Source organism: Danio rerio, chromosome 11, assembly GCF_049306965.1.
Source record: "Danio rerio strain Tuebingen ecotype United States chromosome 11, GRCz12tu, whole genome shotgun sequence".
Classification (NCBI taxonomy): Eukaryota; Metazoa; Chordata; class Actinopteri; order Cypriniformes; family Danionidae; genus Danio; species Danio rerio.
This window is the reverse complement of record NC_133186.1, coordinates 43,640,001-43,658,599: the sequence shown is the minus strand read 5'-3', so window position 1 is coordinate 43,658,599 and position 18,599 is coordinate 43,640,001. Positions and strand designations below refer to the sequence as shown.

The 18,599-nt window shown below is 34.0% G+C and overlaps 1 protein-coding gene and 2 long non-coding RNA genes across 6 annotated transcripts in view; 1 reads left to right on the top strand and 2 right to left on the bottom strand.

Annotated features, from left to right (window-relative positions):
* The window catches only part of LOC141376673 (uncharacterized), a 227,007-nt gene that overhangs the window by 72,589 nt on the left and 135,819 nt on the right, over window positions 1-18,599 (bottom strand). The window lies entirely within an intron of this gene.
* pax7a (paired box 7a) overlaps window positions 1-18,599 on the bottom strand; it is a 135,897-nt gene that overhangs the window by 59,995 nt on the left and 57,303 nt on the right. For all 3 annotated transcript variants that reach the window (XM_009306286.4, NM_131325.2, NM_131332.2), the window contains 2 exon segments: window positions 12,084-12,249; window positions 10,369-10,565 (listed from right to left, as the gene is read on the bottom strand). In XM_009306286.4, coding sequence (XP_009304561.1) covers window positions 10,369-10,565; window positions 12,084-12,249 — 363 coding nt within the window.
* On the top strand, window positions 1,398-10,767 carry LOC137490429 (uncharacterized). 2 transcript variants are annotated; one of them, XR_012387365.1, is made up of 3 exons: window positions 1,398-1,585; window positions 1,660-1,800; window positions 10,350-10,767. It is a non-coding gene; the product is annotated as an uncharacterized lncRNA (long non-coding RNA). The 2 variants fall into 2 exon arrangements; XR_011017297.1 differs by lacking the exon at window positions 1,660-1,800.

Here is an 18,599-nt window from a genome sequence, read left to right as displayed (position 1 = left end):
AGTAAATATTATTATAATTTAAAATTACTGCTTTATACTGTGATATCAATTAAAATGTAACTTATTCCTGTGATGAAAAGCTGAGTTAGGTTATTTTTCAGCTTCAGTCTCTTTGATTCATATGATTTACAGTTCATAAAATATTACTTATTATATATTTTTTTACTACTATTTAAACTAATGTTGATCAATTTATGATTTAATCGCTAAATATGGCATAAATGTCCTGATTCCAACCTTTTGAATGCAAAATTGTTTTTGAAATTATTTAAAAGTTTATTACTTAAAAACTGATGATCAGAATAAACCGCAATGCTAAGTAATATGATAAACAGTAGTACTAATCACAATATTGAAAAATAATGGTAAAAGTTCCAACAGGCACCTAAAAGTAAAGTGTACTATAATAATAACTAATAGATACAGTGATACGCATAAATGAGTGCAGCCCATTTCGTAAATAAATATTTATATCCATTTCTCAGTAATTATAGGCAATTTATGTTGGTGCATTTAAACAAAACAGATTTATTAAACAAATTTATTTTAAAAAATAACATTTCAGTCACCAAACATTTAGAAATTGAAAGATAATGCAATTAAATTCAAGAAAAATATTGTAAAATTAAATAAATAAATAAATAAATAAAAACATTTTTCCAATTTTTTGCCTCTTTTGATTTTTCCTCCTTTTTTAAATTTGTATTTAATATTTTTCTATAGCATATAAATTTGGCTGTACTAGTTTTGGACTCACATCCTAAGTTATTTGGTTAGATGAGCTCCAGATTTGGCTTCAGTATTGACTAATCTATAATGTATTTAGATTAAATTTATAGATAGATTTGTGAGGGGTGTACTTATATATGCTGAGCACTGTATATATTATTAATATTAATAGATTGCATTAAAAAAAAAAACATTGTATTCTCTCTGTCTTTGGAGAACAACATAATGATGTTTTAAATAATCTAGAAAGAAAACCATTTTCTGCAGCTATGATATAACATATGCATTAACATTAAGAAACCATACAAGCGTCCAACAGAAGATGTAGACATTTGCCTTCACTCTGGTAGGTTTGACATTGGCACAATCACTTTCCATTGTCATCAAGCTTTTAAGTCTACCCTTACACCAGAACCAGTAAGCCTTACACCAAAAACTACAGTTAATTTTTTTGCCCATGGCGATGATTTTGGCTGTCTGATGTTCTTGGCAGCGACCAAGCAGGTCTAGTATCTTTTTTTTTTGGAAAGCCTCTTATGGGTATTTTCCATTACTGCCAAATATAAACGGTATCTGTTTTAATATGGCTTCTAATTATTGAGTATCAATTCCCCCCTCTCGGGCGCGAGCGCGCGGGTGCGGATGAATGGCGCGCGCTCATCCGCTTTGATTCGCTAGTCGGGAGCGCGTGCCAGCTGACACGGTGCCCAGTCTGCGGCTTAATGCGCAAGTTTTTTTAATAATGTGTGGGACTACATGCGTCTCCGCGGCTCATTGATATTCACGTGCCTAATGTCTTGTCAAAACTGCGAGGCGCGGGAGACGGCGAGAGAGGCGAGCACTTGAAATTTCTGAGGTAGGTTTCTTTCCCTTTTTAGTCGACGCCAGCACAGGGCTCTTAAACGTAATTCATCCCCTTTTTTCGCGAAGGACTAATGGAAGAGGGAGAGGGTTGAGGCTTCTGCGCGCTTATCTCTGTCTGACAGTCGCGAGCAGCGCTTGGCGAGGGCTGGTGTTAGCGGTGCGGTGCAGGCGAGCAGGCCCGGGGACAGGGATCAAAGGGAGGCTCGGGTGAGCGCCGGTTTTCTTTCTCTGATCCCTCCGGTGGCGAGACTCAACCGTGCTCGCTCTCGCTCGCGCGCGCGCTGCCTGCCTGACGCGCTCATCTGTCCTCCGTCCCTCCGTGAGCACGGCCTCATTCCAGCGCATAAACACACTCCCACGACTCTCACTCACGCACACACACGAACGCACGCACACTTCTGCTTCTGTAGATACACGCACTAAACTATACTTACAGTTGGATCACATTAAAATGCAACATTTCCCATCTGTGCACTTAAAAAAGTAAAACCAAGCACAAGAATTAAAGTTTCACAATTCTGGCCAATCTGTAAGTCAAAGTATCACTCCATCCAATCATGTACCAATGTATGATTATACACGCGCACTCACGCGCACTAAATTTATATGCTTACAGTTTGATCTAATTACAATGCCCTTTGCAGCATTGACTTAATACCATGCACAAGCCACATGGAAAGAACCTATATGAGGATATATGCGCATATATGAAACCTATATGCATTATATGCACATATATGACAATATATATGCTGCATATGCTATTTCGGCAACATTGAGGTGTATATATGTGCATATACAGGCCATATAGTTATCCTGTATGGCTTCTTTATATCCACAAAGATTTTTGAACACATTTCTAATCATAATAGTTTTAACTTATATCTAATAATTCATTTGTTTTATCTTTGCCATGATGACAGTAAATAATATTTGACCGAGAACATAAAAATAATAAATAAATAATATTTTTCAAGACACTTCTATACATCTTAAAGTGACACTTAAAGGCTTAACTCGGTTAATTAAGTAAACTAGGTTAAGGTAATTAGGCAAGCAATTGTTTAATGATGGTTTGTTCTATCAAAAAAAATTAGCTCAAAGGGGCTAATAATTTTGACCTTAAAATGGTGTTTAAAAAATTCAAAACTGTTTTCATTCTAGCCGAAATAAAAAAATAATACTTTCTCCAGAAGAAAAAATATTATCAGACATACTATGAAAATTTCCTTGCTCTCTTAAAAATTATTTGGGGAATATTTAAAAAAAAAAAAAAAATCACATGTGGCTAATAATTCTGACTTCAACTGTGTAAGCCCTATGTGTACATACAAGATTATATAATAGACATTCTTTTTATTATAAAAAAGAAATAAAAATAAATAATATTAAAATATAATAATGGTAATAACAAAAAATAATAATAATAACAATAACAACAAAAACAACAATAATAATAATAATAATAACAACAACAATAATAATAATAATAGCAAATAATAAAAATAATAATAACAACAACAACAATAATAATAATAACAATAATAATAGCAAATAATAATAATAACAACAACAACAATAATAATAAAAAATAATAATAATTAAAAATTATTATTATTATTATTATTATTATTATAAAAGTGCAGGGCTGTTGTTTTCCTCTTTCCCAGCAGGTGTCCCTGTCAGTCAGTGCCGAGGAATCCAACTCAAACACCTCTGCTAAAAACACATTCCCGGGACCACTCTTTTTGCCAAAAACAAAAACAAAACAACATTTCGAAAGGCGCAATCACCTGACATACATTCAGGTCAGTGGAGCTGATCCCTGGCGCTGGTGTTCTCTGTTTACCCCCATCTACAGAGAAGCAGGAAACCTCTGCCTTATTTTCTCTAGATAACATCAATTAGAGATTTTCTGCTTGGTTACAGAACATTGAGGCATATTATCCATATCAGTATGGATCATTGAAGGGTCATCGAAACAAAATATATAACTAGATAATGAGTGTTAAATAAACAGCACGGAAAGTTGCTCACATATTTGCGCATGTCTTCTAACCAAAGGAAAGGAAAAAGAGTGTCATCTCCCAGAGGTTGTGTCCTTATCCAACACCTGCTGTGCGACAAAATGAAATGGTGCGATACGGCTCACCCTAACCCAAAAACATACCAGCCAAATGCCTAATAGACTCCATCTGACGCTGCAGCACTCCCAGGCCAGCTAAACTTATAATCAACACCTACGACAACAACAACCGCTACTGGATGGCTTTTCTACTGGCTGTAATGGGAAAATGCATGCTGTCGGGATGGGTTACACCAACACCTGTGCTGAGATCAGCAGGAGTCCATTACCGCCTGCCACTCGGCCAACACAACCCATTTACAGACACATTTTGGTCAACCGGTGGCCCATCAGAAGCAGAAATAGGAGAAATAGGTCTCTCGTCCGAACACATGCGCCTATCTCCGCCAGACAGGTGTTGTCTGCAAACTTCCAATATAAGGAGTTATCTTTCATCTAAGAAATAAAAATCACTTTCTTGTGTGTTTGAAATAGGCTTTTTTGTCACAGGAGGCAAGGTGACATCTGATGACTGTCAGCGGCAGTAAAAAGATCCACTTTCTTTCTATTCTCAGTGGGCACCTTGATGCCAAAATGACATCAGATTGACATTGATGTCAAAAAAGACATGTCATTCATTCGTTTTCTTTTCAGCCTTGCCACTTTATTAACCAGGGGTCGCCACAGCAGAATGGACCGCCAACTTATCCAGCGTATGTTTTATGCAGCAGATGCCCTTCCAGCTGCAACCCAGTACTGGGAAACACATACTCTCACATTCACAAAAAACATGGCAAAAATGCAATCGATTTGATGTTAAAACCTTGACATCTATTTGACATCCACACATTAATGCCATTTTGACCACGGAATAGTCATACAAAAAGTATTATAATATAATCATCTGAAAGCCTTCATTTCAAATTACAAATTTACGCTGGGTTTTGTATTATTACAAAATACCTTGATGTTAAAATGACATCAAATTGACATTGATGCTAAAAAATAAAAAAATTAAAAAACTCAAAAATGCCAATCAAGTTGAGGTCAAAACCTTGACGTCTATTTGACGTCCAAACGTTGATGCCCATTTGACCACCTAAATAAAGACACAAACAATATTAAAAATATAATCATCTGAAAGCTTCAATTACAAATTAACACAGGATTTTGTATCACTAGTAAATACCTTGAAGTCAAAACAACATCAAATTGACAATGATGCCAAAAAAAAAACAGGTCAAAAATGCAAATCAGTTTGAGGTCAAAACCCTGATATCTATTTGACATCCACACATTGATGCCCTTTTAACCACCACCACCAAAAGAAACAAAACAAAAAAAACAACACAAAATATTAGTCATATAATAATCTGAAAACTTCAATTCCTAATTCCAAATTTACCCTGGGTTTTGTATCACTTTAAAATACCTTGATGTCCAAATGACATCATATTGACATTGATGCAAAAAAAAAAAAAAAAAAAAAGCATGTCATAAAAGCTAATCGATTTTGAGGGTCAAAGCCTTGACGTCTATTTGACATCCACACATTGATGCCCTTTTAACCACACAAAATATTAGTCATCTGAAAACTTCAATTCCTAATTCCAAATTTATACTGGATTTTGTATCACTTTAAAATACCTTGATGTCCAAATGACATCAAATTGACACTGATGCCGAAAAACCATGTCAAAAAAGCGAATCGATTTTGAGGGTCAAAACTTGGACGTCTATTTGACATCTACACGTTGATGCACTTTTGACCACCAAAATAAAGACACAAAATGTATTATACTATAATCATCTGAAAGCTTCAATTACAAGTGAAACATTTACACAGGATTTTGTATCACTAGTAAATACCTTGATGTCAAATGGAAATCAAATTGACATTGATGCAAAAAAGCATCAAAAATGCATATTGATTTAAGGTCAAAACCTTGACGTCTATTTGACATCCACACACTGATGCCCTTTTGACCACCCAAATAACAACACAAAACGTATTATAACAATAATCTGAAAGCTTCAATTACAAATTACAAATTTACACTGGGTTTTGTATCACTAGTAAACACCTTGGCACTAATGTCAAAAAACAGGTCAAAAATGCTGATTTGATGTGAAAAAACCTTGACATCTATTTGACATCCACACTTGATGCCCTTTTTACCACCAAAATAACGACAAAAAAAAAAAAAAAAATATATATATATATATATATATATATATACATACATACATACATACATACATACATATATATTGACCTTTTTGACCACCAAAATAACGAAAAAAAAAAAAAAAAAAAATATATATATATATATATATATATATACATACATACATACATACATATATATTGACCTTTTTGACCACCAAAATAACGACAAAAAAAAAACATATATATATATATATATATATATATATATATATATATATATATATATATATATATATATATATATATATATAATCTTCTGAAAGCTTCAATTACAAATTACACATTTACACTGGATTTTGTATCACTACAAAATACCTTGATGTCCAAATGACATCAAGTTTACACTTCTATGAAAAAACTGGTCAAAAATGCTAACCAATTGGAGGTCAAAACCTTGACATATATTTGACATCCACACATTGATGCAATTTTAACCCACAAAATAACAACACAAAATATATAAAAAATATAATAATCTGAAAGCTTCAACTACAAATTTACACTGGATTTTGTATCACTAGTAAATACCTTGATGCCCAAATGACATCAAATTGACAATGATGTGAAAAAACCATGTCAAAAAAGTGAATCGATTTTGAGGGTCAAAACTTTGATGTCTATTTGACATCCACACGTTGATGCACTTTTGACCACCAAAATAAAGACACAAAATGTATTATAATATAATCATCTTTTATTCTAGCCGAAATAAAAAAAAAAAAAATCAGACTCTCTCCAGAAGAAACAATATTATAGGAAATACTGTGAGAAATTCCTTGCTCTATTAAACATCATTTGGGAAATATTTGATAAAAGATTCACAGGAGGATTAATAATTTATATATATATATATATATATATATATATATATATATATATATATATATATATATATATATATATATATATATGTAGACATTTATGCCAATAAAAAAACATGTCAAAAATGCAAATCAAAAAATGCAAATCCACACATTGATGTCCTTTTAAAATAAATATATATATATATATATATATATATATATATATATATATATATATATATATATATATATATATATATATATATATATATATTCATAAATTACCATTGAGTAGTAATATAGAGAAATACAGCATTTCTACAGATCTGCGGGAAACAGTAACTGTTCATTTGAGAGTAAGTGCTTTAGCACAGCTGAGAGGGAAACAAGAGGCAAGCGTCTCCGTCACCAGAGTTAAACGCTCCCATTAATAGAAAAAAAAGACCTCCATGTCTGCTGGTATTTACAGAGGTTTGGAGCGAAGGCATTAGTGCTCAAAGCCCCTGTGCCACGATTAACAATCTCTCTCACTGTAAGACGCCCATGTTATCCTTCCGACGTTGTAGTTACGAGGGGAAAAGCTCTTTTTTGTCACCAAATCCTTAATTCTTTCTTCTCTGGGAAAAAAAAGAGGGTAATACAGAAGAATGTTTCTCAATCTGCTTTGAGAGAGCAGGGGAGAGAAAAGGAAACCCCCAATAAAACATGTGTGAACGAAAGGGTAATTGTGGACAAATGCAGCATTGAAATTCATTTTCAACTCTTTACACACCATTTCAATCTTATTTTATGCTTGTTAGCCACATCTTGTTGGTGAGGGTCGGCAAGACTGCCCAGTATTGATGGATAATTGTGTTTAATTCACTCCTTACAAGTGATTTGCATCAATACGCATTATTTTTGTAATGCTGGGTATTTATTTCTGGAGAAAGTCACCCTGAATGCTTATTGTCGGGGACACAATGAAAAATACAACTAAAATCACCAATCGTAGTTATGAACATCAAGAGATCCACATAAACAAAGCACCTTGCTTACTAAAATACGTATTCATGCTTTACTCAACATGCAAACAGCTTAAAACTCACACAATCAGCAAGTATTTCTTCTTGAAAGAAAATATTAGAAGTATATTTTGTGAATTCAGCACATACACCACTGCATTTACTTCCTTTTTATAATGTCAGGCTTTTGCATAACGTTATCCAATAGCTACAGAAAATTGTTATTGACATGGCTAAGTATAATGTTTGGTCACGCTTTATTTTGATGATCAGTTTGCTGAATTTAAGTTACATTGCATCTACATGCCAACTTAGTCTCATGAGATTATAAATAGACTGTTAGGTTGGGGTTAGTGTAAGTTGACATGTACTTGCAAAGTTTCTTATAGTCAGTGAAATGTTTGTTGAAGGAGCAGTATCAGCAGATATTAAGCAGACAGTCAACTAATACTCAAATGGACCATCAAAATAAAGTGTTACCTAATATTCTTTCTCCTCTTTATTTCAGTTACAAATATCAAAACATTTAAGCAAAATGTCTTTTTTATGACAAAAAATATCAAAATGAAGTGATTTTGAGCTTAAATAGGTGCAAATATCCAAAAAGCCAAAATAAAATCTTGACTTCATATCCTAAATTAGTGTTTCTCCTGAAGCAAATACAGATTTTTCGATATGTTAATGGAAAGCAAGACAAAAGCAAGAAAAAAATTATTTGCAGGACACATTTGATCATCCAATCCATTCCAGATGGATTAAAATCAAACAAAATCTTAACAAAATGAAATAATGTAATAATATGAGATCAAGAATTAAGTAAAATAAATGTTTGTTTTAGTTTTATTCACTTCAATAAAACCATGTGATGCTGATTTATTTTATTATTATTTTAGAAATGACTGTAACAAAAATTTTATCCATAAAGCAAGTGCTCCAAATTTGGGAATTTTTTTATGTTAACTTAAATTTTAGGTTTAATTTGGGTGCCATAAAAAAGCCTAATCTGTAAAAAAAATATTTTGTGTGTGTGATTTACAGATGTTTTCTGTTTATTTACGGTGATGAATTCCATTATGGGATATTGATCTCTGCTCTGATGTTGAAAACTCAATTTTGAAGTCTTTGAAAGTGACTTTTATTGACATTTTAGTAGTCTATAACAATATATTGTGTCTTTTAGCACTTTGAAAAAGTAGTTTTTAAAGGTGCTATACAAAATATTATTATAGGAAATTATATATATATATATATATATATATATATATATATATATATATATATATATATATATATATATATATAATTTCCTATAATAATAAAATTTTGTGTAGCTTTTAAAGGGGCTATACAAAATATTATTATTATTATAGGAAATTAAACATATATATATATATATATATATATATATATATATATATATATATATATATATATATATATATATATATATAGAATAAAGTCATACAGCAAAAAAATAAATAAATAAATAACTGAGAGTTTATTATCAGATTTTTGTACAATAATGTACATCTTCTCAGACAATTTGTCACTTCAAACAATAAAAAAAAGATCAATAAAAGTCACTTTTTCCCAAGGTTTTAACATCATAAGATCACCTAACACAATTCAAAAGCATAAAAAACAATGGTTGCTAATATTCAGAGTTGGGGAAAGTTACTTTTGAAAGTGAAAGTAGTTGCACTACTTTTTATGGTAAGTAATGCATTACTTAAGTTGCTTTTTTGCATTACTTTTTATGACCTGGCTTATTCAGAACTTGTTTTTTTTTCTTTCTTATTAAAATAGAGGAGCTCTTCAACTTAAAGGGAGGGCTTAAATCTAACACCGGTCCAGTCAAATTGGGTATACCCCAAGGATCGATTTTAAGCCCCCTACTTTTTTCCATGTACATTACACCTCTTGGTCATCTCCTGGGATGCCAAGGTTTAAAGTACGCTGATGACACGCAGATTTACATTCACACCAAACCTGGTGATCTGTCCGCTGTTACACATTTGGAACATTGTTTTTTAGAGATAAAAAATGGATGTCCCAAAATCTTCTGTGCTTGAACACGAAAAAGACAGAGGTTCATCAAGACAGATGTTGATTGGTTCTTCCAATCAACTAAGTAAAACTAAACCTCCAAACATTAACCTAGATGGCTCTGCGGTGGAGGTCCAGGCCAAACTAAAGAACTTAGGGGTAATATTTGACAGAAATTTTTTACATTTTATCACCACATGCTGTCGACTGTAAAGACTTTTCAAAGTCCACAGAGATTTTTTCATTTCAAAAACATTTCACTAATCTGCCTCATGCTGTCTTTTTCTGTGCCAGAAAAACTAATCAATACTTTCATTTTTTACCCGCTTAAACTAGTGCAATGCCTTACTAGCTGGCTTTTCCAAAAGTAACATCAATAAACTACAATATTTTCCAAACTTAATTGTTTTATGTTTAATACACTTAAATTTGTGATACCATTTAAGGTAACTTAACGGATTTGTGTTGGGACAACATGCAGGAATTTGTATAAACCCAGCATTTTTTATAGTGTAGAAGCTGCTGCTAGCTTAATTCTCCAGTGCTCTTGATCTGTGAAGCGTGCTGTTGTTCATTCAGCGTCTTTTCATCATTCTTTCATTGGAAAGAGGCCTCCGCGGCACTAACCTGTGGCGAGAGGCCGTTGCTCACAGGATTCATGTGGTTGCTGGAAGCGGTCGGGCTCATGAAGGTTTCTGAATAGCTGGAGAAGGTGTGGCGGTTGGAGGAGAGGCCGTAGGCGGAGCCGCTGTCAGCCGAGAGTCCGCCCTGATGCATGGAGGAGGGAGGAAGAGGCTGCGGCCGATGCAACGTACTGCTGCCGTCTGACACACAAACACATACACAAAATACGGCATTTAATATCATGAGCATACACTTAATTTACTGCTAGTTCAAACTACTTATCTAGAATGAGCCGAAACAACACAGTTCTTGAGATTTTTAGGGACAACTTAATTGTTTCATGTTCAATCCACTAGATTACTACTTGTACTACACTGTAAATAAACAGTTTTTTGAACTTTGCGTTTCGTGCTTTTATCGTTTTCATTTATTTTGCTTTTGAATTGCATCATGGGACTTTGATCTTTCTTCCGACAGCTTTTATACATGAAAAGTTGGAAAATTAGACTTTTATGAACAATTTTAAAAGTTTGCAGTGCCCTATTGTCTGGATTTGGTGTTGTATATTACCCTACAAAAACCTTGTACACCATTTGCTGTTATTTTACAGACTTATTTCTCTATATATTATTTCTTTTTAAAACTTCTAAAATGTCAATAAGTCACTTTTAAACTGTAGAGTTGAATAAGAAGTAGAATATACTGTAGTGATGCCATATTGGCCATATTGTAAAAATGATATGGCAAAAAGTAATGACAACAATTGTTTTTGTTACTTACATTTTAAAGGGGTGGTAATTTCAAATATGAAGCATTTAATATCATAAGTATACACTCAATTTACTGCTAGTTCAAACTACTTATCTAAAATGAGTTGAAACAACACAATTCTTGAGATTTTTAGGGATAATTCAATTGTTTCATGTTTAATCCACTAGATTACTACTTGTACTACACTGTAAATAAGCAGTATTTCGAATTTTGTGTTTTGTGTTTTTATTGTTCTCATTTATTTGTGCTTTTGAATTGCATCATGGGACTTTGATCTTTCTTCAGACAGCTTTTACACATGAAAAGTTGGAAAATTTCACTTTTATGAACAATTTTTAAAGTTTGCAGAGCTCTATTGTCTGGATTTGGTGTTATATATTACTCTACAAAACCTTGTAATACATTTGCTTTTATTTTACTTATTTCTCTATATAATATTTATTTTTAAAACTTCTAAAATGTCAATAAGTCACTTTGTTAAACTGTATGTTATATTATATTATATTATATTATATTATATTATATTATATTATATTATATTTATTATATTATATTATATTATATTATATTATATTATATTATATTATATTATATTATATTATATTATGTTATATTATATTATATTTATTATATTATATTATATTATATTATATTATATTATATTATATTATATTATATTATATTATATTCCTGCAAAGCCATCATTACTCCAGTCTTCACTGTCAGATGATCCTTCAGAAATCATAACTGATTTAATGATCAAGAAACATTTCTTGTTTTTCAGGATTATTTTATGACTATAAACCCCAAAAGAAATATAAAATTCCTTTAAAATAAATTTGGGAACATTTTCAACAATTATTTAGTCGATTTTGTCCTTGCAAAAACAGAAAATTGTATAAAAGTTGATTTGTTACTATAAAAGTGAATTGATTATTAGACATTACCTTGTGAGAGAGTGGTGCTGGGATACGTTGACTCTGGAAGCTGATAGGTGGGTAAAGTTGGCATTCCGGTGGGTGGAAACCCTCCAGGCAACAAGTGGTTGAAAGCTGCCAGCTGATTCGCTCCGGCTTGTTTGCGCCACCTTGCTCTTCTGTTGCTAAACCAGACCTAATAAAAAAATAAGACAACAGGAATAATAAACACATTTGATTTATAAAGCACTTTACATTTTAAGTAAAATCTCAAAGTGCTATAAAAGTAACATGATAAAAATACAGCAAAGAAAGTCTACAGTTAAAGTCAAAATCATTATTATTTGGTTTCAAAATATTTCCCAAATAATGTTGAATAGAGCCAGGAATTTTACACAGTATTTCCCATCATATTTTTTCGTCTGGAGAAAGTTGTATTTGTTTTATTTCAGCTAGAATAAAAGCAGTTTTTAATTTTTTAAACCATTTTAAAGTCAATATTATAAGCCTCCTTAAGCAATATTTGCTTTTATTGTCTACAGAACCAACCACTGTAACTAACCTAATTAACCTAGTTAAGCCTTTAAATGTCACTTTTAGCTGAATACTAGCATTTTGAAAAATATCTAGTCAAATATTATGTGCTATCATCATGGCAAAGACAAAAGAAATCAGTTATTAAAACTATTATGTTTAGAAATGTGTTGAAATCTTCTGTCTGTTGAACAGAAATTAGGGAATAAATATTTGGACTGCAACTCTATGTTAAAATCAGCTACCGCTAAGACTTACACAAACACACACACACAATAAAGAAGAAACTGAAACATTACGGTATGTTTTTAAACTCCCTTTAAAGCCATCATTTGAATAATTAAAGAAATTATGACAATTGTGCAAAGACCAATATTTCGCTATCCACACAACGCGCAGACAGGTTGACGGGCTTGTGTGTGGCAGCGAGTGCGTCCTCATGGGAAACTGGCTCTTAGCTGACGGCGAGGTCCCTGTTGTTCTAGTTAAGTGGCTAAAGCTGTGATCTGTATAAACAGGCTGCTTTGAGCTGCCATCAGAGACGAGAGGTCATGAACAGGTCAGGGGTAGGCCACACATCTCCTCCGCAGACATCTTGAGTATGTTTATCTACCTGTCGGACACTTTCAAGACAGTCTAGAGAACTTTTACTTCAGCAGTGTTGTCTAACAGTGAGATTCTCAACCGGTGGACTACTAGTGGGCTTCAGCGATCTTGCAGGTGGGCTGCAAGATTAAAATGAACTCTCAATATTATACTATAATTTTTGGATCTCATATTAATATGCTGTATTAAAATGATTGAAGTTATGCACTTCCTCCTGTTCTCTGGTTGATTACGTCAAACTCGGCACAGCCTCATGATCGCATCTGCAACTAGTAAGCGCAGTCTGTTCATTCACAAACTATGCATATACTGAAAGTTTCTATTTGTGTGTTTTTGTGTGAACTATTTCATATATCCGCATAGTTGTCCAAATTAATGTCCTGTAAGCATTTTTTAACGGATGTGGGCCCATACAGGAGAATCTAGCAAGGCTCAACGCATAGTGTTTCTGCCAAAGACTGAAATATAAACTTGCATAGCTTCAGACTATCGCTCTCTGACCGAGCAGTTCACTGTCTGTCAGCGACCTCCCAATAATATCCAGCTGCAAACTCAACCGCAGATTTAGAGTGTTTTACTGTATTTTACATTTGTCTGTATATTTTTCAATTGTACATATTTAATAGTAGATACTCAGTCAGCCACTTTAAAGCAGAAGCTGCTCTTTTGCAATATCCCGGTGGACCTATGGTACTCTTTAAATCCCTTTGTTTAAAATAACATAAATAAATAAATAAAATTATATAACATAGTTTGTTTTTTATTTAATTAAATTTAAATAAAAATATTTTTTGTAAAATGCTGATAGAAATAATAATACAATATATTCATTGATTCATTTTCTTTTCGGTTTAGTCCCCCTACCTATCCGAGGTCACCACAAACACTATGCAGTGTTATTAAAAAATATTAAAATATATTATTATTAGAAATATAAACATGCATAATCTTTCAGGTTTTTAATAAAAAAAAAATGTAGAGTTGCTGATGTTTGCCCATCGCGCTTGCGATTTTTTAGAAACTTCTTTGGTTTGTTGCATCAATCTTGTCAATGCTATTATTCAAAGAAGGTAATGATTCGCACTCAAGTAATTTTTTTCTTACATTCTACGGGTGATTAAAAGAAACAGACTGTCGCAGATTGTGCCGAAACGTCTGTGTCTTTTAATCACTCGTTGAATGTAAGAAAAATAAAAAATAAAAAACAGTACGAAGCAATTACTTGAGTGCGAATCATTACCTTTAAAAAAAAAAATAAAAAAATAAAAAAAATAATGGAAGGCAAAATAAATGTTTTGCTAATAAATAAAGCTTTAAAATAAGCATTATCTCTAGACAATCAGTTTGGGCCTACAAAAATCTTTCGGAAAAAAGGTGGGCCTCGAAGTGAAAAAGGTTGAGAACCCCTAACCTGCCAAGTTAACCTAATTAACCTAGTTAAGCCTTTAAATGTCACTTTAAGCTTTATGGAAGTGTTTTAAAAAATATCTAGACAAATATTATTAACTGTCATCATGGCAAAGATAAAATAAATCAGTTATTAGAAATGAGTTATTAAAACTATTTTGTTTAGTTTAAAAAATCTGCTCTCCGTAAATGAGCAATATCACACGAGTCGCAGTAAGATATGACAATAGCCCCTTTCACACAGTGATACCGGTAAATATCCGGAAAATTTCCGGAACGACTTTACCGGTATATTCAAAAAAGCGCTGTTCACACAGGCGAGGACGTTACGGAAATTTTCCGGAAAAGAGCATTCACACATCCATTCCAAAATACCGGTAAATTCTGACATCATTCACCACAAATGAGCTTTAAACGGCTGCGCTTGTATTTGTAAACATTTGACTAAATTACAAACTCTGTGGATGATCAATATTGTAAACAACTTTCACTGGATCATATTCGCATGTCGAGATGTTCATAATATGTGCGTGTGCTGACGCTCACAGGCTGTTTCATGGGCACACGCAAAGCTTGAAGGTAAACAAACAACGGCTTATCATAAGCATCTTATCGATGACTATTTGCACAGTTGGCATTAAGAAGAACATATAAACGTGATCTGACTAACTTCTAGCAGCTAAATGTGTCTGGAAAAATATTCAAAGGCTTTTATTCTCACAAACCGCGCGGACGTAAATGCGTCTGACTGTTGTGATTGGCTAAAGCAGACGTCTCACGTCAGCACGTTCTAGACGTGCACGAGCTTATTCCGGAAATCTTCCTTCTGCGTTCACACAGCGCAGCATTCCGGCAAATTGCCGGTAATGTTACAACTTCTCTTTCCGGAAAATAGCCAGAACGAATTTACCGGTATTTTCAAAAAGGACCTGTTCACACATACAACCTTTCCGGAAAATTGCCGGTAATTTTCCGGAAAGGTCTGTATGTGTGAAAGGGGCTTATATCGGCACTGGTGGGAGGCGTGCGTTAGTGCCCCCACCAGTGCTGATATACAGCCATATCACACTGCTACGAGTGTTATATTGTGTTTATACAACAGTTTGACGGCATAATTGTGTATATAAAAACAAAATCAAACATGGAGAGTCTCAAAACCCTTTTGTATGTGGAACTACTTTTTCCCACATTGGATTCAAATCATAAGCTGACAGTTAAACAGTTGAGCGTGCATCTTTTAAACAGTAGATCTGTAGTGTCTGCTTTTTGCTGGCTGTATGTGGGCGGAGTAATACACAAAGGGTAAAGAGGCTTTACGTGTGCTGATATTACTTAAATATATCACGGCTATCAGCCAATCAGATTCGAGAACCAGACAGAACTGTTGTATAAACAGAAATAAACAGGGGGGCTGATAATTCAGAGGGGCTATGTTGGTGTTAAAATAATAATAATACAAAAGGATAAAGGGTGAAGTGTTTTTTGTTTTTTTCTTAGAAGCAAAAAAAACAATTTCTGCCCTCTTTTTTATTTCAGGTGAAAATTGGAGGGGTGTTTGCTTATGCATTGGTGCTATAGTGTTGTTCTGGCTCAAAAAACAAAAACAATGTTAATTACTTAAGCATTTACATTACTCCAGACACATGATCATTTACATATGCACATTTCAAGACTGAAAAAACTACAACTCTTACTTTAATTCCAACCAAAACAAACTTCCATTCAAACCAGACCGACTTCAGTCCATCAGTCAATCATGTTGTCTAAAAATGAGGACAATTTGCACATTTTAAATGTGCAGCTTCTCCTCCATCAAAACATGAATATAATTAGCGCCTCTGAAAGCGGCTCGCTCTGTTTCACAGGAACAAGAAGCGGAGCCCTGCGTATGTGAAAGGTTGGAGGACATTGATCTATGCCATGCACTGGCAATTCATCCGCGTTTAATACACTGTCAGTGCAGTTCATCTAGCGTTGTGTTTAAAACGGGCCCGTCCATTGTGCGTCCAGATGAAAGGTGGGGACAAAGGCTCTCAATACGCCAGGCTGAAAAGTGTCCACAAAGAGTGGGCGTCCCTTTTTAAACGTGCCTTTAAGAGCTCCACTTTCATGGTACGCACACAACGACACACTCTATTCTGATGCGACGACACCGCAGACACACTCTACAAAACACACTGGCTCTTTCTTACAAAGCGCTGCTTACATTGTCCAAGTGCAAAACTGTCAGGCCGCTAACAGCTAGCATCTCATTCAGATGACTTCAATGGCTCGCCAACGTTTGATGCAACTAAAGATGACTCTTACCCATCTGTCATGCGTCAGACTCCAATCGCTCTTTCTTACGCCCTCAGAAAGTAAAAAAACCCACATGACCGTCATCCGCTCAAAGGGTTTAGCAGGAGACGCTTCCCCCCACCACCTCCGTCTATGTTGAGTTTAACCCTGGTGTTCCAGACAGATAAAGGATGGTGCTGAAGAAGCTCTAGTAATGCATGTGCTGGGATTTGAATGCATCTCTGGAAATCGAACACTCGGTTTATGAGAATTGCAGAGTTAGTCTACTTCCCCCACAAAGAGAGAAAGTGTCCTTTTCGGCTGTGCCTCCTGACCTTTGACCTCTGTCCAACCCTTTCTTGCTTTCATCCTGAAGGCCTCTACCTTCTTTCTTCTACCACAAAGTGGAGATTTAGTGAGGACGGTTTTAGCATTCCTAGCACCATGGCCTGTTTACTTGAGTTATTTCATTCATTCATTTTCCTTCAGCTTAGTCTCTTACTTATCAGGGGTCACCACAGCGGAATGAACCGCCAACTATGACAGCATGTTTTATGCGGCGGATGCCCATCCAGACGCAACCCAGTACTGGGAAACATCCATACACATTCACAGACACACCCACATACACTACAGCCAATTTTGCTTATTCAATTCCCCTATAGCGCATGTGTTTGGACTGTGAGGGAAACTGGAGCTCCTGGTGGAAAACTATACCAACACTCATGGATGAAATGAGACCCTGAATGTTAAAATCATTCAAAAGCGTCATTTTAAATAAAAGCTGAATAAATAAGCTCTTGGCAACATGGTGGCTCAGTGGTTAGCACTGCTGCCTTACAGCAAGAAGGTCGCTGGTTCGAGTCTCGGCTGATCCAGTTGGCATTTCTGAGTGGAATTTGTAAGCTCATGTTGGCGTAGGTTTCCTCTGGGTGTTCTGATTTCACAGAAGTGCTCTGTTTGTTAACAGAGCTGTTGAATTTTAAAATAAGGTGAATTAAATAAAAATTAAGGAACATCCTGAATCTATTTCTTCGCTCTTCTTTATTCTTTTTTTTATGTATTATAGAAGCATCGGATCAGGTTTCTGTATCGGTAGATTCTCAAAATCAAATGACTCGAGGGCAAAAAAACCTGATCGGGACATTCCTAGCTGTGATATAACTATTAGAAAATCAGGAATTTGATGGTTTAAAAATTCTAAATACTGAGAAATTCAAGGCAAGGCAAAGCAAGGCAAGTTTATTTATATAGCACATTTCAAACACAGTGGCAATTCAAAGTGCTTTACATAAACAAGAATGAAAGAAACAAGTGAAACAAAAATATAAACAAATAATAAAAATGAGTAAAAAAAAAAGAAGAAGATAAAAACTGGTAAAATGTGATATAAAAGAATGAAGAAGAAGAGAAAAACATAGTGCGATGTGTCGGACGCAGCACAGTGCTCCTTCAGTAAAGGCACAGCTGAACAGATGTGTTTTCAGTCTTGATTTGAACATGCCTAATGTTGGAGCACATCTGATCATTTCTGGAAGCTGATTCATTCCATGAATCAGAAAACACGGTAAGCAAAACAAAATAAGTAAATAACTGAAAACAAAACATAAATAGACACATTATTAGTGATAAAATGTTTGACGCATGTAAGATTTCTGCATCACAGCATGATTTTTTTTTAACAATGTAAATCAAACAGCAAATAAAAATGTGTCCTACTCA